The following is a 22117-nucleotide window of genomic DNA, read 5'->3' as shown; positions in this document are numbered from 1 at the left end:
TTTCATTTTCGCGTTATATTTTATATAGTCAATTGATTCAGTGCTCATTGAAGATTACAGTCTGGAATAAATGATTTTCTTCCTTGTGTGAGGTAATATACTTGCAGGATACAAGACACTTTGTAATCAAAAATCCAGTGAACGTTTCAATGTTTTCTTTTTAACAATATAGGTAAAGAATTTAAAAATATATTAAAATTATCGCGCTCTGCATTCGAATTGGACCACTATGTCACAGAACTCGATTATCGGTTTTCCGTGATATAGAGAAGAGCGAAGAAGAAGAGACGAAGGAGAAAACGGATTGCTCGGTGAAAATCATGCGGCAAGCCAGAAGTGATTATTGAAGGGTCGCGCGAAAAAAAAATGTTAGGATGGAATATTTTGTTAACGATTCGACCCGGGGAGGGGGGGGTGGAATAGGGGAAGGAAAAGAGAAGGCCGCAAAGATCTCGTGGGAAAACATACGGAAATCCGGGGTACGGTAGATTGAGTCGGCGTTTATTCGCGAAAATCTCGATATTCGATTCCGGGCGGCACAACCGTCGCGGCCGTTTTAAGCGACGGCCGACGGATTTCGGACGAGCGGATCTCTCCCGTCCGCTCGCAGTTATCGCAGAGCAAACATGACGTGTACCGTCCCGTAATCATTCTGTGTGCGCAGCCCCCGTGTCTTCGATTTTCCCCCGGTAGAGCTGCAAAATAGCGTCGAGCGTCGGCCGGACACGCGAGTTGAATTACGTTCAGCACAGGGTGTATTTACTCGGAAACACGTGTCCGCACGCCTCGTTCATTCTCGACGCGCTCGTTGCCCGTCCGCGTTCGATCGCTCGCAATGGATTATTATGTGCGCTCACGCCAGATTCTCTCTCTCTCTTTCTCTCTCTCTCTCTCTCTCTCTCTCTCTCTCTCTCTCTCTCTCATGCACTCACATTGCTTTTTCGCGCAATGGGATTAAAATGTGACGCGGTTTTGTTGCCCGCGAACAACATTCGCCCGTCAAACAACAGCTCTATTGTCAGCGGTGCAGTGGGGAAAAAAGAGCGCAGCTGACCGGGGAAAATGGATGGTCAAGTCATCGCGGGATTTTCGCCAAACGCAACGACCTGAAAAGATCCGAATGGACGTGGAACTACTGGTGGTACCTTATATAGCCCGAGGCAGGATTGGCTGCGCTGTTCCCATGGCGAAAATCATCGTCGATGTCTAAAACGTTCGCTAGTAAACTCTTACTGCTCCTCTCCTGCAGCTCCAGCTCCTTCATCCGATTACTCATGAGAATGGTCTTCTTTGTGATCTTCTTGCCCGGCCGACTCATGCGCAACACACACGGCAGCCATTGTAGAAACACTAGTTTCACCTGCGTGAACATCGAATTATTGTCTCGTTAAACTTTGTAACTACATCACGTATCGTATCGCCGCGCTCTCTAGCAAAAATTCCTCTCAACTTTATTTCCTCGAATCTCGCTGCGAGAACAAAAACCCGTTCAGAAAATTGGAGAGTATAGAATTTTTAAATGATGTCCGCACACCATATTCAAAGTTTGATACTTTCAAAAGATTTACATGTAGAACACGCGATAAGCGTCACGAGGGATAGCGAGTATTCTTTATTTTGAAAATTGCTGAAGTAAAAATTACGAGGAATTCCCAAAAGTCACGATTATCTTTTAGTTATACTACTTGAGTTTAGAATAATTTGGCTTTTAGAACAATTTGTGACACAATGGCGTCTTCAATAATCATACCTACATATATTTTTGTTCTTTTAAAAACATAAAAAAAAAATACAAATTCGTAAAAAAAACATTTACTCATGGAAACATTAAACTCGATAGCCGAATTGCACGTTTCTTTAGTGAAATAAAACAAATCAAATTCGAAATTCTATCCAATGTATATTATATTGACACACTGTGTAAATATGCACTATGGATGTTTTGTGTACACAGTGTACTTGTTTAAATCCGGAGTATTCAAACAATTCCCATGTGTTGACTTGTGTAAAAAAAAATTTGCACTAACTAACTGGCACTGGTCGGAAGTAAGTACCAACAGCTCGAAGGCATTTTAAACTTTCAAGAAAGCTCTGTTTTCAATGGTAGTTATAGCCACACCGCGAAGTTTACCGTACAAGACGTATCGCTAACCATTACGCGAAGTATTCTTTGCGTGCAAAGGTTTAAATTATTTCGCATTGTTTCGAATTCACGAAGTTCAGTCGCTTTTAATTTTCGCAACAATTTCCACCTTCGTTAAATAATGCGATTAGAAATATTAAGATGTAATTTGGTGCTATTTCATTATTATAATTATCTAAATATTTCGATGAAAATAATAACGTTTTCCAAGAAATAAATCTAATATGCTTATACTACCGCGTTTTATCATCGCGATTATAAAATTATATTGTGTAATTTCGAAATTGCTGCTTGTTCAATTATAGAGCGTAATAGAAGGCAATTAAATTTGTAACAATTTCGGTATAATGTCACTACAACAATGACGAAAGCAAATGCAATCTCGGCTAATCCGTTTAGTTAAGCAGCTTATTTCACAATATATCTAAAATGATTAACCTTTATTCGACTGAAATATTTTATTCTACAATTGGCTAAGCTATACTTTCAGCAAATTAAAAAGATCCGACTTTATGTAGGTTCAATCAATTTGCTTTCGAATTGGTATACGATACATAATCCGTTCTACAAAGACTGCGCGAACGATAAACATTTCAGCGGATAGAAAACGCACAAAGTTACAAAGGAAGGTAATAACTGCGCGATTTTAATGATTACATTTATCAACGTTTATTAGCGCATATTTATTAGCGTTAATTCAGTCACTAGTGTTATTTGTGTAATTCGAAATTACTTTGGTGACAAATTACCGTTGTTTACTACAACATTTGCGTCATTAATAATACACGCTACATTTATCACATTTATATTATTCGATGCTGTTATTTATCATTAATTACAGCTAAAACTGTCCGATACAGTTAATTGAATAGTATTTTCTTACCCAATTTGGCATCACGTATCTGTCGGGCGATCTGTGATGATAGTTGAGCACCAGAACGGTCAGCACGACGCTGCTCGCCACCATGAACATGATGCAATTGAAGTATGATCCTGAATCGAGGTATTCCCGAAAATCCCCCGAAGAAAGAATACAAAAAGAAGGCGATTAGTCACGGAAATGGCGGGTCGATCGAACGCTGTTAGCAGCTTTCTCGTCAAGAATGAAAGATTATTCTTCTGGATTCTCTTAGCTCAGATCACGATCGTCTCCGCTTGAGAACCTTCTTACTCGATATCCCCCCATTTTTGCTCTCGACATACATATTCAATATAATCTTTCATTCGCCTGTACGAGTGCTCGCGCGTTTCCGGTGCGCGCGGAGAGGCTCAAAAGTTCAGACATTCGGGAGAATATCCGTGTCTGAAATGTTTTAAAGCGCGAGGCGCACTTTAACCATGCATTCCAACGGATAATGCAATTTTTCAAATGCAATTTTCACATTTCCTGATATTATATTTATCGAACTGGAGTGTGCTTTCAATTCGCTCGAGCCACTTGGCATTTTACAGTTATGCCTTTTTTCATATTTTTTCTATAATTCTCGTATCGTGCATTAGCCCTTTTTGTTTTCATCTCCTGTTGGAGAGGGGCTTCCGCTGGAATGCCCTCGCCGATTTCTCTATACTAGCGAATATATATGTATATACATGTAGCACAGTAACACGGAGCATTCTCCAGATGCGGCCGAATATTCGAGCCTCTCCATGAAGACATACACGCCACGATGACACACTCGCAGTCACAACACACGGCGGTTCAGTGCCATCCGAATGGATCCTGTCACGGAATCAACTCTTGCGACTCACACTCGAGGCGAAAGTTGAGAAAGAAACAATAGACAAGCGTAACAAGCGTATTATTATTCGGTAATATAATAATTAGGACAGACAACACAACAGCTAAGGATAAAAGCACATATACATGAGTAAGAATAGCATACACCACGTATCCAGCAACAAAAATATCTATAAGGGTACGACGAAGACGTCTACGAGATGTTCTTCAGACGTCCCTTACGCGTTTTTCGCACTCTGTGTTGTTTGAGCAGGCAATAGAAAAATGTCTAGAGGGATTTCTGTCGCAGAGATACACCCGAAGGACGTTCTAATTGTTTTAAACGTTCTTTAGGTATCTCTCAGCTTGCTCTCGGGTTTTTGTAAGACTTATATTTAAGCAGTTTCACTCATCTAACGGAGGAGGGCTAACATTTCCAGAATTTCTACAGGATACATCGATACGCGTAACCCAGTTCACCTGCTGAAGTTACTACGCTGAGGTCGGCAATTCACATTTCGCCAGAACAGTAAAGGTAACTTACGTACGTTCAGTTTCTGATGTTAGATAAGCGAAAATAAGAAAATTGAGAATAGAAATGTACTTACTTGCGCGCGGAGTGCGTGTACGAAAAGGAGGAGGCAATGGTGTGTTGCGCAGAGAAATGTTGCGACGGAGAGAAAACGCTTACACTATCATGCAGCTATAGAAAAAATGCAATTTTACCGAAAATGCACACAAAAGCCTTCTATAACCCTCTACGGTTTGTCATTGACACGCGAATCTAATAATAATACTTAAACGTATAAGAGTACACAGGGATGCATATCGTGAGAACGTTTAAGCTGCGGTTAAAACTACTATACGCACTACGATCGGATTGGGATGTAATTTATCTCTCGACTTTTATTATCGACGCGGCTACCTTGTCATCATGATTAACTCATTCCTTCGCATTCCTTAAGAAAGTTGTCTTGGAGCGTTTGGGAGTCTACTGTAATCGATGTTTATTTCGATCACAAGTGGTATCATATGTGCATCGGATGACGCTAGTTAATGTATACTTATTTTTGTATTACTCTTATATTATAAATATAGGTCACCCCCATTGGGAGAAGTTTATCTTCTCTCTCCTATATGACGAAAATAATCAGCCTTATCAACGCACATTTAAGCTGTTAAATCGATCTTAAAATCTACTTAATGTTTCGTTAACGTCTCGTTAAACGTAAGAAACTTAAAATATTCCGGGCGCCACGCTGCGAAATATTCTAATATCCCACCTTCCCTCGAATTATCTTTTTTTTTTACAAGAAAATAACCCAGCCTCTTATAGAACGGAACAACGTTATATCGCACGGACGCGAAACGTTTCTCGCAAATTAAAGATTTTCGAGAGCGATATATTTTCATTCGCCCCGTCCTGGTTGCGTACGGATGCAGTTGAATATTTATCCCCCTTTCCTGCGACTGCAAAGATTCGCTCGTAACTCTAAATACGGGCCTCCTAACTTTCCTCCTAAATTATTGGGTCGCCGTAGCCTGGCGAGTGCATCTGAAATACTGCATTAAAGCAGGGACTCGCAAATGACTCCCGAATCGAGAGATGCGCGCGAAAATAAAAAGAAGGAACGGGAGAGCTTCAAGTGGCGGCGAATAAAATGCTAAAAGGGTTGCCTTTTTAACTTCTCGTGTTTAACTTATCTCAGCGGCTATGTTTAACGGCGCCATAAAGCCCGGCACGAGCGCCTTCACGGGTTGTGATTAATCGCCGTGTACGAAAACGGCTATCTCCTCTCCGTGCCTTTATTAATGGATCCTTAAGACTCGCCTGCCATTACGTACCAGGTGTATATTTATGACGTTTCGAGTTACTTAATCCTTCTATTGATCGTTCGCTGGAAATGCGATTTATCAATGAAAGCAAAATCGCTTGATTGATTCACTGCAACGGAAGCTGGATGAGATGTAGGGAATTACGATTAGAGGCAAAAATATGAAGTATCTTTATCTAACAGTGATGTGTTATCTTCATTAATTTAAAGCCAAGATAAATCATTATATCTAGAATTCAGTATGAAACTTTAGGATATCTTCTGTTTGATGCGTCCTAACTAGTTTCATTATATTTGGTCTACAATTTAGGGGAATCTCTCTCTCTCTCTGTTCCTCATTGATGATTGCTTGTATATATTTATTAATAGAAACGTTCTTTGTTTTCAAAGAACTTTTCCATCAATAAGTAAACAGATTTGTTTTTCACGGATATTAGATCGGACAATGTATTCTCCTGAATTTTACATGACATGGCAGTTTTCACGTTAATGCAGCATAAAGAGAACATTACATTTCGGGAAAAACTGCTGGTACGTGCAACGTCATAGATAGCGATATTTATTTCAAATATTTGTTTCATACGCACGTGGGCAAACATGAGATAGCGGACAAAAATTACGCGCAATGCGAAGCGTAAAACGCATCTCCTTTCTGGCTTTATTAACAGGTTCATCCAGTTGTTCGATTCGGTTGTGGCAGGTCCGAAAAATCTTTGTAAAATATAATCAGCTTCGTGTACGCTTTATTTCGGTATCATATGCCCCAATTTAATTATATCCGATGAAATAGCCGACGTCGTCGAATTTCCAACTGACATATAGATCGTAATTTAAATTATTCCAGCGAATTAATTAGTTATTACGTGCGTTGCAATGTTGGACCGGTTAATGTGATGGTTAATGCAGAATTTACGAATCATTGTAATGAACGTCAATATTTCGCCGGTCTACGAAATAATTTGGTGAGAAAACAAACAACAATAGCGCGCGAATGATGAGTTGAAGAATCGCGTTTTTACGTTATAATAAGTTATAATAGGAAAATCTTCAAAATCTGGCGGTCATTTTATTTTATACATCAATTTTTTTGTAGTTGTATAAACAATTATTTTCCCGGAATTATCGGTTCGAATTACGAAATAATGCGTTAACAAGGAATTAAAGAAATATAACACAAGTAGAATTTAAAGATATATTTCGTTTCAATGTCGACCTGACACGGTCTTTAATTGCGGTTTATAATTACTTACGGAGCGTTAAGAGTTTTACAAGCGTAATAATTTTGCTATTGAAGAGACGCAAGAGTGGCAATTTAAATTCCTCTCATTTTTTACGACTTCTAAGTTAATTTCAATGAATATATATATATATATAAACGCTACTTCATCGAGAGGTTTTCATGCCATTCACGTAACCGTGATGCTATATCGACACCGTACTTCTGAAGAACTTATTGTGAAATTGTTTTATAAGAAGTTTGCAGCTTTAATAAAAGAGTTGAAGTTTTAAACAGACATATTTTGAATATAATTGTATTCTCATTTGATTTATCCCAGTTTCAACGCCGATATATTCGCGGACATTTTGCGTTCCAATTTTTATTTAACGTACCTAGCACACGTATTGTAATAAAGTAATATAAAAAAGAGATTATTATATATATAATATATAATATATAATATAATATATAATATATTATATATATATAATATAATATATTATATATAATATATAATATATAATATATAATATTGTATAATTTACGGAATAATGTAAGTATCGGATTAACATTGGATTTATGTTAATATCGAATTACGCTCCTATATAAGGTAACAAAAATTGTCGACTCGCCGAAGAATTAATGATCTTCATGTTCAGAGTCATACTTGTGCAAGCGATCGTGAACAATTTTCAATAAGATGTGTTGCTCGTAGCACTTTCCGCATTGCCGTTTCGTAGAGAGTTACCGTTAATCCGAATGTAGTCTACTTGCACGAGCTAATTAATTTCGTTATCGACTCTCGTTTCGCCCTTTTTTGATCCCGTAAGTCCAGTTCAAGGCTCTCGTTTCGTTCCCCAGATGCATTTCCTTTCGTTGAAGATGCTTTTTTCCCCATTCCTTAATTACTTCGAGAGACTTGTCGACGAAGTAATTCGTTCGCTACATGGTTATCTCTTTCTCCCTGCCTCCCTCTCCCTCTCTCTCTCTCTCTCCTTCTATCTTTCTCTTTCATGTCTTGCCAAATTGCACTCATCACATTTTTATTATGAGCTTTACGTCTCCGTTCTGCGCGTCCAGCTTTGTTACTTCACGCAATTTCCGCATTTACGTACGGCTTACGAAACTGGCCCTTGGTTACTCGTAATGACCAGTTTTATCTACTACAAATGCTCACCCGCACTTTATTTCTCTCTTCTACTAACATTATCTGACCTTCGCTTTCGCGCAAGCGTTTTCGAGCTCATCTTGTTAGATATGAATTAACAATAAAAGTGCTCGATTAATATTACTTCGATGATTGCGTAGACAGTGCCTGCCTTTTTTCCTTTTCATTATAAAATGTAATTTATAAATTGTATTACGTTGAGTTGTAACCGAAATTAGTCTGATTGGGAGTGCTTATTCTCAGCAATTCCATATAGTTTTTCAAATTTCAACAATGAAATTGTTGCATCTTGGCTGCATCTTGCCGGAGAAACGTAGTACAAACAGCGTTATATTCCGTTGGCGTCATCACTTTAAATACTTTTTAATAGCACGAGTTCTATCGTTGTCGAAAGTTGCACTTTTCAAGAAAGAAAATACTGCCGAGAATTATCGGTGACGGCACTGTTGCGTCTCTTGATTGCCAGCAGCACTCCGACTCTCTCTCTCTCTCTTTATGACAGCCACGTTCCGCTAATTGCGTTGTTGTTGCTCCTCTGCGATGTCATTTTGCGAAGTTACATTTTCCTCCGTTCTCGTTATCAACCCACCCGCATCCGGCTGACTTGATCGCTTGATCTCAATTTTATTCCACTTTTTAGGAAAGCATTTTTACACCGCTCTGGCATAATGTCGTTTACAGTCGAGAGTCGCGAAGAGACTTCATCCCTGCAGATGACTACTGCGAATTTTAATGTACTCTTGCGATGTCCTTTGACTCTCCCGAAGAACGATTGTTCTCATTACATCGCCGACTGCCGTTTGCTCGTTTTCTGATCACCAATCTCGTAGGAACACTCGGCTTTTCCATTATTTTTCTTCTCATCATCTGCCCCTCCATCTCCGCACCCGTCTTATATTGCACCTCGTTATTTGCTCGATTTTTGCTCGCAATGTCACGTAGGATTCTTCTCCGTTTTCTCGCTTGACGGTGCTTCTTCGCGTTTATGAAATGAAGAGAAGATTGCATTTAAGGCTCTCTCGCCGTAATATTTTTACTCGTTTTCCATTACTTTTCAATTACTACGAGCGGTCATGTGCACACATTTCGACTCTCGGGGTAGGAAACGCACGCTCCTCCTTTTGCCTTTCATAAATGTCGCTTCTCATTCCCGTTTTTTCTTCTTGTCCACTGCCCGTGCACCGGCTCGTTTCCGCCGTTTTATACGTATCGTCGTACGTTTTGTGGTCGCCTTTGATTACTGCGCGCGCGTGCGTTTATGACCCGGCCACGTGCAAACGCCTTTTATGTTTTCCGACTTTTGTACAGTTACGTGGACTTTTTCCGTCCGGCATTACCGAGAGAAATATTCTGAAACGTTCTTCCTAAATCGCGCCATTTACAGTCTCGTATTTCGTACTTCGGTCGCCATATCTCCGTCAATGGAGATCGGGATTATTTATGTAGTTTGCCGTATTTTCTCAGTCGGGGCGCAAACTCGCGACGAATGAAAAGTTCAGGAGGAGAACGTCTGAAAAGTGTGCCACGATGTGTCGAAAGAGAGGACTATTACAAAGATTGCTCTCTTGCGATTTTGCGTCCAAGTTCCGCCACAATATTACTCCCGATTCTGACTTCCTCGTAAGTTCTCGCTTTCTCGATCCAAGCATCGCGAGCTTCTCTCTTTCTCGTTTTCTCTTGCGAAAACTTCTCTTCTTAAAATAACTCAGCGAGAGAGAAGTCAAGAGAACTCGCATCGTTCGATCTTTGTGGAAACGGTTGCAATTTTATCCTGCGAAAATGTACACGAGAGAGAGAAGAAGTAAGTCATGATGAGAGAAGAGAAAAGAGAAATCGTCGACTTATTGTGCAGCCACGAAGAACGGGGGAATAAAGTAGCGAACGTTCTCGGATACGACGTTCGTCAAAGTTGTATGATACTCGGAGACTGCAGCGGGTCATTTCGCAGCCGGCTGTGAGAATATGGAAAAAGGAAGCGCGAAAAAAGAAGGGAACACGGAAGAAGGAGTCGTAGAAACCCGCATGGCATGGTCGAGTGGCTCTCAGACCGTCCACCTGCTCGATTGAATTCTTCGATCGACTGGAAGAGATACGAGGTTACGATGATAAGCGTATCGATGTGTTATCTTTTATTCTCTTATAGTGTGCGCATAAATATTTTTTACAAATAAAAATAGGTGCTTCACGACGAACAACTTGTAATTATTATAACTGTCTGTAAACAGATGACTCATTACTAAATGCTTTATTAACCCTTCGCAGAACAAATGGGGCTTTCAAGACCCATTCGATACTTCCATTTCGAATTTTACGAAGATTTTACGAACTCATAAAAAAAACCCAAACAAGAATCAAGCATATATAACGGTATAAATAAATTCTTAAAGCCTTTGAAAGTATACTTAAATTTTTTCAGATTTTTGATGGCACCATTACAGCTTGAAAATCTTAACTGGCGTAAAAGACCCACTTGTTTGACGAAAGCAGCAGAATTACACATGTTCTGCGAAGGGTTAACATTGTAATTAAGAGTTAAAAAAATTATTATAATTAATTTTAATTATAATAATTCATTAATAAATAAATTAAAAAATAATGCTTGGAAAAATGGAGATGTAGTTGCTGACAATTAACAAATTTGTATGTTCGTGCTCTCTTCAGATCGACAGTAATCCAAGCAAGATTATTATTTAATCTGACATTATGGCAATTAAATCGTTAGATGTTACAGACTTCAGTCTACAAACCGTTGAGAGTCTCTGCTTTACACGATGGCCATTGTAGCCGGCGACGACGTAGCCTCGTTTCGTTTTGTCGCGTAGGCGGATGTAGCGATACACACGTACATACCAACACGTACCAACACAGAGGCATTTAAATAAGTCACACGCGAGTTCTCTTACGATTTTTATCAGTATCGTCCACCTGTCGGTAGCTCGCGCTTTTGTGGGCGTACGTGGTCGATGGCTACGTGCATGCGGAGGTGTAAATAAATAAATCACGTTGAACGCTATACGAGTTTCCGCAGCATTGTTGCCCCATTGTGCCTCGCGTCTGCGATGCGACTGTCGTTACCAATAGTAATTCTTTCAGTGCATTTTTTAAACCAAGTAATCCAGTAAGTATTCGTAGGTAGCGTTCCGAAAAAGACGACGTATCATGTATTTTGCTGCTTTCTATCAGATGCATATTTAAAATAATTATAAAAATAATTGTAAATTATTTTTTTAACAGCCGAGAGAGAGAGAAAGAGAGAGAAAAATTATGAGAATAAAAATAGCGCTAACAAAGCTACATTTGTCTTCAAGTATCATGTTTAAGAAATTGAGTTATTTTAAACGACACGTATTGCGGTTTAAATTTCGTTGAGAGAGAAAGAGAGATAATTCATAGGGAGCCACATAGCATTTCTATGAAGTGTTCATATTTCTTGTAACGAAGATTCAGCAGTACGGGCTCGTTCATACTGTTGCACGTACGAGAGGAAAGGAGTCGTAAATTTCGCTGCACCACGTCGTGGTCCATACGTTGGTACGATATCTCGGAATTTTATTCAATGCGTTCGGCGCGCCGCTTACCGCATCGTGAACGGATTTTCACAGCACTTATATATCCCCTTAGCGGAGCGCGCATGTTTTCTGACTGAGATTATTGTCGACAGTTTGGCACTCGTTTATACGCCGTTCCGCATGCGGATTACTCCTTTAAAGCGCGCTCCTTTCGCGGTTCAGCGCACCAGAAACGCAGCATCCCGGCCAGCTGTGTAATGTGCGCGCGGTTATTGTACATCCTTTCCGCCGTATCCGAAATCTCCGTGGTCGTGCTGCGAAATTTTCAACTTTGGAAATTAAAAAGTTCAAGTTTATAGTATTTTCCCTCCCTAAATGATGGTTTGCGTTGTTACAGCATAACGTTAAAGAAAGATAATTCTTTCACACGACTTTTTATGATATTCCATACTTTTTATTGTACCGCGATATTTCGTGTTTTTTAATTTAAGTGAGAAGAAGATAGTGCATCATTCTTTTCAGATATTAAATTTCGCGATTGAAGACTTTTTAATCATAAACTTGGGAAAATGAAGAAAGTAAAGTTAGAAGAAAAATACGAGGTAAGGAAAATATAATAGATTCTAGAAATATATATATAACACGAAATTCAAATCTTAACTTATCAAATCTTTTCACATACGTGCTGCTAACGTAAAAAATTATCAATATTATCGATTATCGCAAATCTTACATAAATATAAAAGTTAAGAATATATAAAGTTCTGCTCAGGACAGGTTTTAAAATACGTTGGGAAATGGGGAACGAGCAAGAAGAAGCCAGTATTCACGGAAGGACGAGAAGGCAGACATGTAATTTCAATTTTACATTTACATCGTGTAGAAAGTTGTTTGATCCTGAGATATATTTATCCACACATGCGATTATACGTGACCAATAATGAAAGTGAACGTTCAAATAACAAGTTATAAATACAAACCAGAGAGTCATCTTTGTTGGTGGAACATAAGGGATACAAAGACACATGGGAGTGTTGGGAGAAAGAGAAAATACTGGAAGAACAGGGAAATTTCCAGTAGCGACTACAGTTAGTATACGGTTCTCGAACAGTGTCGTCCAAATTGCGCGTCCCCGCTGCATGCTTATCAGCAGTAAAAATGATATATCGTCGGAGAAAGAGCTACGCGAGAGCTTAATGGCTCGCGAAGTTAAACCTAACTATGTTTAATTGTAAAATAAATCACCCTTTATAAGCGCCCCGACAGTGGTTAATGCGGACACCGTGTACGGATTTATGCGAAAGTAAAATTTGTTTTTATGCTGCTTATGATTATTATATCAGATATATCAGCGTATCTCGCGTAATTTTCTCGTATAATTCTGGATTGAGGAGATTTCATTGAGTTTCGTCTTCTAACGAACGATCAATTCTCATACAGTTTAAGCATTACGGCACCATCGTAGTGACATTTATACGAGCTCGTAACTGTAGCCACAAATGACAGAATAAATTCTCTGCTTTCGTAAAGTAAAATACACTCCACGGGCAAGGATTCCATTTTTTTTTCTGAAAATTTACAGCAATTGCCGATGGGCTTCCGTTCCATTAAGCCTTTCGATTACCCATTCTAATTGCTGGAATAAAAGCCAGATAGACGGCGATATCGTTAACGTATGGCAATTACATAGTTACGGTGGCACATTCTCTATAATTATCCACGAATGAAAAACGATCATCTGTGTGAAATTGCAGTTTCTTTTCTGATATCATTGATGAAGCCAAAAGCATATGGAAGATAAATATGTCTGTGAAATGTTGTGTTATTATAAATTCAATATATAGCTCTTCTCTTTCCATATATACATATATATACGCAGCGTAGATTATATTTTGCAGCGAGATATATAGAGTGACATTTGTTGCATCCCCGTCAAAATTGCTGTTCCCGCTTGCGCGATCAGCTTCATATTTCTCTACATATCCATGCGTGTATAATGTATTCTCTCTCTCTCTCTCTCTCTCTCTTCCTTTGTTGGCATCTCTTGCGCGCTACCGAAGTCTGTGCGCATTATTTCATCGTTAATAATGCATGTGTTGTTATATATCGTCCCTTCCATGCGTAAACTATAATCATCATGCGCGGTTCTCTCATCGTAGTCGACCGCAGTGATTTTGCGAGCTGCACGTTGAGATTTCTGAAATACGGCATCGTGCCAGATCATTATCGTCGCGAAATGCGCACACCTAGAGTATTATTTTCACAGTAATTTTTATTTAAAACATGCTCTAGCAACAATTCAAACGAGAATGACCTAACAGGCAAAAAAAAAAGGTTTTGAATATCCATTCAGTATTCTTTTGTTTTTTTTCGATTTGCGGATTAGCCTTTGGAAATATTTTTCGCGTGTATCACGAATAATGGGTTGTATGCCGGCGTCTCTAAAATATGAAGCTCTCCGTTCCTCCATGTGAATATTTTTGCGCGCATATTCGTCTATTATTTCTTGTAGAACGTTCCGCGAGAGTGTCCGTTTTGCTCTATTCTTTATTCTTTACTCAACAAAGTTCCTCTATTTCAGTATTTCTTTCAGTTTTCTCGGTAATATTTTGTTTCTAATAATCGTAATATTTTCTTTTTCGATCTATCTTTCTGTTCCGATGTTTGATATGATATAATATATCAAATACAACGCGTTTATATTGATTTCATGTTTAGACGATTAATGTCATAATTATCATTATTACCTCCGTCCTAGGACATCTGTATGTCTTCAGTTGATTAATCTGTCTTCATCGAGGTTAGAGAGCGAGCATTTCCGATACACAGATATTATTGTATAACGTACTAAAATTTGATTTACATCAAAACTTGCTGCGTTTGTGCTAACGACTCTTGTTGCCGCACGATAAAATTAATGAAATATATATGTATATACATATATGTCCATCTGCATATGTAAATTTATGTGTCAAATTAAACAATCACTCATTTAAATCTACATATTGCGTTTCATGTTACATTCAAGTTAGATTTCAACGTGGCACCATTGGATATATTGATTTTAATAGGCGCACTGCATCCGTATAGAAATTCTCGCTCTTGAACTTCGTAGTCCAACCCTCAGTAGCCTCTATATAGTAAGTAATAATTATAACTACATTTGGCACGTCGAGCAATGCCACTTCAGAAGCAGTGAGCAAAACTAGCAAGGTGATACAGGAAGAAGTAGTAGTAGAAGAAGAAGAGGAGGAGTAATAGAAGTAGGGGAAGAGAGCGATGCACTTTCCATATATCGTCTACTGTCAATATGCTCCGTATTGAGATTCATTTTGTTACCAGCAGCAGAATCAATCAAGTGTGTGTGTGCGCCATGCACGTAATATACTATGTACTGCATCAATCGCACGAGACTCGGATGCTCGAACGCGTGTCAAAGAAACGAGAAAGAGAGAGACAGAATTGGGGAAAATGGGGGGCGCGCAAAGGGGTCAAAGAGAACGAGCACTAAGTTCTGCGTGTGATTCGAGACAAGGTCTAAGTTTCTACGTGATCGTGAAGTATGCGCCAACCAGTTCTTTTTTTCTCTTACGATGGAACTTTTAATAAGCCTTGCCAGAGGGAGAGAGAGAGAGAGAGAGAGACAGAGAGACAGAAAAGCAACTTTGTGGCTCTCGAAATACGTACCATAGAGCGAGAGACAGAGATAAAAACAGAGAGAGAGAAAGAGATGGATAAAGAGAATGAGACAAAAGGTAAAGAAGCGACTACCAAGTCTGACATAGCGTGGAGAGAGGAGCAAAACGCTGATATCGTTCTACGAATCGTGTACGCTGAGCCGCGCCTATCGCGACGTTCCAGAGGGCTAATAGAGAGCTGACAGATCGACAGCGCAGAGCAGAAAATCCACGGGAGGTGAGCGACACGAGATCACGAGGAGTTGCGAAGTTTAGAATTGCGGGGGTAGCAACGACAATGGCGGAGGGGTTGGCATGGCGGCATATAAGTAGCTAGTACAGCTCAGAGAGTGACTTGACATACGCTTTACTTATCGTACGGCTACGCAAGTTGAAGTTTCGCGACTGCAGAGCGACAGGAGGCAGCCTAGAAGTGGGAAGAGAAGGGTGATGACGATGGGTAATTGTAGCGGGGAAAGAGTGTTTTAACTCTTGAGTGGCATTACGAGGGATTACGACTGACATTTAGTGCGAATAATTTTTATACGACCGAATTGTGTTGGGTGTAAATTCCTTTTTCTCTTCCTCGACTTCCGAGAATAAGTCCTCTGCTCATATCGTGTCCCGTGCAACGTTTAACTCGGCATGTTTACGCGCGTTCTAATTCTTTTCGCAATTGCTCATCTTGCTTGTTCCAACGATTAGCTTATCTCTGAGACAAAAAAAAATAGGGATGCCAGTCAAGAGCGAAGAGAGTAAGAGAGCGGAATGGTGGGTAAGAGAGTAAGAAGAAAATGAGGAAAAAGAGAGAGACAGATGGGCAGAATAGAAAGAAAGAGAGAAAGGCGGAAAGACGGTGCTGGAAAGTAAGAGATCATTTCCTTGGTTCAGAGCCTTCGGTGCAGTTTACACTTTCACGTAATACGTTTTTACCACTACCAATGCAATACTAAACTCGTAAGTTCAGAAGGGTGCGCTAGCACCCCGATCGAAGATCAGAGAGACTCTGCGTAGAAAAGAGATTTGCAGATTGAGATCGAGCGTGACAGCATTCGTAATCGTCACATTCACACGCGCACGCACAAGCCTCCTCTTCGCGTTCTCCGGTGGCGGATCGCGGAGTTAACGGAAGGGAGAACACTACCGCCGGAAGCGAAGCGTGTTAGACCACGCGCGCACATCGACGGCGATCAGCAATGATGAGCCGTAAACTGTACGCGAGGTCACGCGAGTGATCCCATTTACTAAACAAACAGAAACACGGTGATGTCGGTGATTCGACGAGCGCAAATAAAAAGGTGTATCGAAGCTATGTCCCGAAAATATATGAAGCGACGTTAACTAAAGTTTGATACTTGCGCGAAAGAGCCCGCAATGTGAGACTCGAGGTGGCTCGAAATAAAAAAGATTCTCAATTCGATTTCATAACTAAGAGCTCACTTAGTTGATCATTCACAGGCTCACGGCTTATCATTGATCGCTCGTCTATGTACATACGCGCGATCTTGAAAGGCGATAGATTTGAGAAGGGTCGTCTCTCACGCCACGCGCGTGAAGCGTACGTGTCGCTCGCGGGGAATTGACAGAGACGAAGCACACAGGCGCTTTGAATGGGGAAGCTCCGTTCTCCGTTGGAACATATCTGTTTTAGAGCTCTTCCGCCGCGAGCGGACACGCATGCTTTTTCCAAAGATTCGCACATGTGTATCAAACGTTATGCGAAAGTGAATCCTGCCGTCCTGTAGCGACAATCGCGAAAGAGCGACGAGGCGTTAAATAATTTGGTAAATTTTTAATTTGGCGACAGACAAATTAACGTTATTTTTTATAACAACACACAATTAACAAATTATAATAATTATTATTTGCAAGCTCGTTCCTTTTTCTTTTAACTGACGGAAATTAATCTGAATTAGTCTGTTAATAGAAAAATGAGAATTATAGAATTGTAGTTATCGTTAATTTTTTATATAATCATATGTATTACGCGCTCAAAAAAATGTTACGGCGTTACACTTGTAAAAAGAGAAATAAATAAAATGTTATATAGCTCTTTGAGATTAATACTTGGCATTAGATATTTCATTCAAATTCAATCAATTGATAAATTTATGCCGTTGGCTCTGTTATCAGATGTGAGCGAGCTTTTGGTAAGTCGATTATCATAATGCTCGTCTGTTTCGTGTATATCATATCTAACAATTAGCGCATAACTAGCCGAGCATGCTTGTACGCATTGTATTGCATAATTTGCATTTCATACGGTGAATAATTCGTGCATTACAGAATTGCCATTATTGCAAAAGAACTTTATCGATCTCTGTTAAATATCATAATCGCACTTTCGTGAATTACACCTTTTATATAACTATCTTATACGCGTGTATCATCGAAAGATGCGAAATTGATGACGCAACGAATCAAGAATTTGCACTAGTACACAATGCGTACAAGATTCGTCTCTGCGATATTACGAAACGCCAGGCGGAAACCGTTTTTTACGAAAATTCACAATCTCGCTACGTTAAATCGCATAATCCTAAGCCCGTATTCATATCCCATATTTATTATTACGATCGCATGATTCCTAAACCCAGGGGTAGCGCTCTCGTACACGATCATCATATTAAACGATAAAATTCGGAAACGAGACGGATTTATCGTTCAATATGGGATATGGATGCGGATGGTTTAAAAGTCTCCATTCAGAGACCGCGTAGATCCCTTTCCTTCGTCGTCGATAATTTGCTTAACGGCGAGTGCGATCGAACGAGCTCATATTCGACCGAGTGTCAGATGTTTATTATGCGAAACGATAAATAAACGGCCGCGGCGACGCGACGTAAAACGCAAGCGTTTAACGTTTGCACGCATGTCCGTTGCATCTCGTGGCCGTAATTAGGAATGACGTATCGCTGTTTAATTGTCTGTCGTGCTATTTATTTGCCACAAAAGCGCGGGTGTGTGTTGCTTGTAAAATGAGCCGTGTCCTGTGTGTGTCCGTGTGTTCGCTGTGTGTGTTTTACTGTTTTCACCATTTCACTCTCTGATTCATTAACACCGCATTCGTAATCGACGTTTTAGCGTGTCGTTTGTACTACTACACACACGCACAGTTGCTTTAACACTTCTGGAATCTTGAGACTTTGTCTCTGAGATTTATCACGGTTATTTGCGATAAACTGCAATGTGCGGAGGCTGCGTTGGAAAAAAGCGGTAAAAAAGTGAGTTGCGATGGAGCCAAGTACCGCCCTTTCCATTGGCCACATTTATGGTTTTATCGTTAGACAATCGTTAGGAGGATAAGCTTTCCAGCTTTCCAGTTTTCCGTATCATCGTAACACGGCCAATGATTTTCGGCTCTCTGCAAAATGTGTTGAAATATTCTGTCTACCCAAGGATGCAAAAAACATTTAATTTCGACACGCTATTGATATTTATCGATTAATAATTTCCTCTGATGGCCAACAATGAATGTAACACGTAATAACAAAATACGTGATATCTAATTATATCTTCGTTACATTTGTTGAATTATAGACGCGAATTTATGTCGCCATAATGCTCGGCGGTGTATATCAATCACCCTATTTGCATTCAATCCGGCAAGTTCGCATTGATACATCCCGGTTAGTTGGCTTTGCTGTAGCCATCATGGAAATTACATGACGTTAGCGTATACAATAATTGCGTTTGAGTAAAATAATCACGTCAATTTGGAATTCATAAAAGTATCTAAAAGCTTGCCAGAACACAGATTTTGAAATAAAATAGGGACAACGCATGTGTGACAGACAAGAATTACAACGTTTGCTGTCTTTATTTAAAAAATAAAACGCACACGATACAAAAATGTGAAATAATTCTAAAAATTTCTTCAATCCGACAATAAAATAAATCCAATATATTTGACATATATTTCTAAAACATGTATCTTTTTGATTTAAAAACTACGTTTCCATTTCAAACTTTTCAATCACAATTAAAAAATGATAGGTTAAATGCGATTTAATACGCAATGTTATTATATGCCGACATGCAAATCTCTGGGCGATGCGATTTTGTCGTGCGTACTGTCAAAATCGACGAGATCATCACAGAAATTAAATTGAAACTGAAATTTCGCGACACGATCGTCGGCCGAGCAGATATCACGTTCTTCCGAGGCTAAATAATCGCAAGAATTTGTGATAAGCTCGTTATTTTGATAACGCGACGTGAATCGGACTGTTTATTTTGTGCATCCTGGAGTTTCGGAAATCTGTAATAAACGTCCATCGTTACGTGACGAAAAAGATCTACTTAACAAATGATAATAGTTATATATAATATCGCGTTTGAGTCAAATTCAACTATTTTATTTAATGTTACGTCAATAGCGCGATGAAAATAACATTAAATTACATCGTCTTTTTGGATATTAGATATTTGGCTGTTAACCGCATAAAGGAATATTCTGTGGCAGTGCAGCTTGTCATATCATACTTGTCACCATCGTTGCTGTTTGTCGCTGCGAAACAAAAAGGATAGGCGCGGTGGGAGTACGAGAAATATTGAAATGTTGCTCGAAATCCAATCTGACACTACTAATTCGCAAACTGTAATTTCTTTTCCTCGTTTCTCTACAATTCGTTTTTCGACGAATCTTTTATGGGAATGAATAAAACTTTCGAGTCATAAAAATATTATAATTGAAAATAAAATGCTATTTGCAGGAGTTGAACTTATGAGAGGCAATTAAATAACATGGCTCTATTGTTCGTTTAAATCCAAGTGAAGCTTGTCTTTTGCAGAATTTTAAAACAAAGGTTTCAGCTTTTACGGTATTTGATATTAAATATCAGTATTAAATTTTAAACATCCGGGACATTTCAATTCCCCAGTTTTAAACATGTCATTAATTATTAAAGATAAATGCGGTCGAAAATGAAAATTGTCACTGAATAAAAATTATACACCGGTGTACAATTACTGTACCGACAAGATGCGACAAGATATAAGCGAGTTTCGAAACGCAGACTTAAAATTTAGAATTTATAAATCACAAGTTATAACCCTAGAACTCATGACTGGGGTCGATTTCGACCCCAGGCAAACTTTGAACTACGCTCCTGAGCTAGCGAGTGACATTATTGACTCAGGACCTGAACCATAATTCATTTCAACTCTCTAAAAGTAAGATTATGTTGGGCGCAGCGTTGGTTGTTCGCTGGCAGTGAAACAGCACCGTCGCAAAGCGTGCGTGGGGTCGATATTGACCCCAGTTGTGAGTTGCCGTTTGTGTTTCGTCGGTAAGCTAATTTTATATTTTTTGCTAGAATCAATATATTTCATGTATTATTACGTAATCTGAGCATAAATAGTCATAAATATTATTTAAGACGAAATATCACACAACTTAGTCGGTAAAAATCCCGTTGCCTATAGAAGATTGACATTTCGCAGAAAATGGCTGGGCGATATAATGTTTCATTTTTTTCATATTTTTTACTATTTTGTATCAAATAAAAATAAAATAATACTTGAAATACAATTTTTTATGGTTTTTTCATCGACTTTTTCCATATTTCAACTTTGCGAATTTCTTCATTTTTATAGTTCCAAATAAATATACTTTTTGAACAGAATATAGCGATGACAATTTTTTTCCAATAGTCTAATGTGTCTCTTTAAAACCCCGTTTGAAATTTGAAAATCGGTTGATTACAAAAAAAGATACAAATTTTTGTTTAAAAAAAGAGGTTTTTGCTGATTTTCTGCATTTTTCGGTCTTTAAATGGATTTTTCACTAACTAAACTTGAGTAAAATTAAATTTATCGCATACCATTCTCTTCTTTATTAAAAAACGAAGAAATTCATGTACTATTAAGGCCCTTTATCTCTGTAGGACCGGTTTTACGATCAAATAAAGCGTGGGGTCGATATTGACCCCAGTCATGAGTTAAAAGGTAAAAAAAATGGCTCATGAGTTCTAGGGATAACATATGTACGTGTGTCTCGGTTTTTCTCGTGCAATATTAAACTCGCGCTGCGTCGTATTAACTCGATTATTACGTTCGTGTGTTCGTTGCCGGTATTCGTCGCGCACTTGTTTTTGCGAAATTGGATTTCGACGATATGCGGCAACGATACAAATATTTCGCAACGGGCCGATAATGAAATGGTCATCTATATTCCGCCATTCCTCGAGCGATTAAATTAAACATCATGCGTATTCTTTTTTTTCTGCGCGATCGCGTCGAAAATCCGACGCGCGCTTTCGACGAGGTAGATATGATCGCGAAATAATTGTGAATTAGCCGGTTGCATAGCGAACATATCTGTTCCGAGCGGTCGGGGAAGGAGGGGGCGGGGGTTACTAAAACGAGAGGCTGGAGATGAAACGTCGAGCGAAATTCACGTCGAATGTCGGAAGGGAATTTTTCGCGAGCGCATGTCGGCCGAAGCGGCTTATGCGCTCGCTCGTGTGTCTTTGAATTTACATGAGCCTTTAAATTTCCACCGGCTGCTCCGTCCGTTTCTGCGTGGTGCACTCGATATAAGTATCCTTAGAGACGAAGAAGGCCGTCGTAAGTACGCGCGCTTTTCCCTCTATTTTGCGAATTTTTGGGCGGCCAGAAGCTGTTTTGGCGATTAAATTCCTCGCGGGAAAAGAAATTTCAGTGTACTTTTGACGGATTTTTAAGATAAGTGAAGTCTCGCTCGGATGTATGAGAAGCAAGAATAAAACGCTCTGTTGCATTTTTACGGGCTGTGTCCTACTTTTACGTTTGTATCTTTGCCGCATATCTCTCGCGATAAGTAATCCGAAGGGCTTGAAAGCAATTCGTTACGGTGCTCGTTTTCGC

General features: G+C 39.3%; 1 protein-coding gene and 1 long non-coding RNA gene across 4 annotated transcripts in view; one reads left to right on the top strand and one right to left on the bottom strand.

Annotated features, from left to right (window-relative positions):
- Nucleotides 1–22117, bottom strand: part of Nachralpha6 (nicotinic acetylcholine receptor alpha6) — a 222444-nt gene that overhangs the window by 13293 nt on the left and 187034 nt on the right. For all 3 annotated transcript variants that reach the window (XM_071784423.1, XM_071784414.1, XM_071784402.1), the window contains 2 exons: nt 3027–3136; nt 1146–1360 (listed from right to left, as the gene is read on the bottom strand). In XM_071784423.1, coding sequence (XP_071640524.1) covers nt 1146–1360; nt 3027–3136 — 325 coding nt within the window. The remainder of the gene's footprint in view (nt 1–1145; nt 1361–3026; nt 3137–22117) is intronic.
- Nucleotides 1–22117, top strand: part of LOC139816753 (uncharacterized) — a 278339-nt gene that overhangs the window by 78224 nt on the left and 177998 nt on the right. The window lies entirely within an intron of this gene.

Source organism: Temnothorax longispinosus, chromosome 1 (assembly GCF_030848805.1).
Source record: "Temnothorax longispinosus isolate EJ_2023e chromosome 1, Tlon_JGU_v1, whole genome shotgun sequence".
Lineage (NCBI taxonomy): Eukaryota > Metazoa > Arthropoda > Insecta > Hymenoptera > Formicidae > Temnothorax > Temnothorax longispinosus.
Note: the sequence above shows the minus strand (reverse complement) of the source record. Positions and strands in the feature narration are given on the sequence as shown.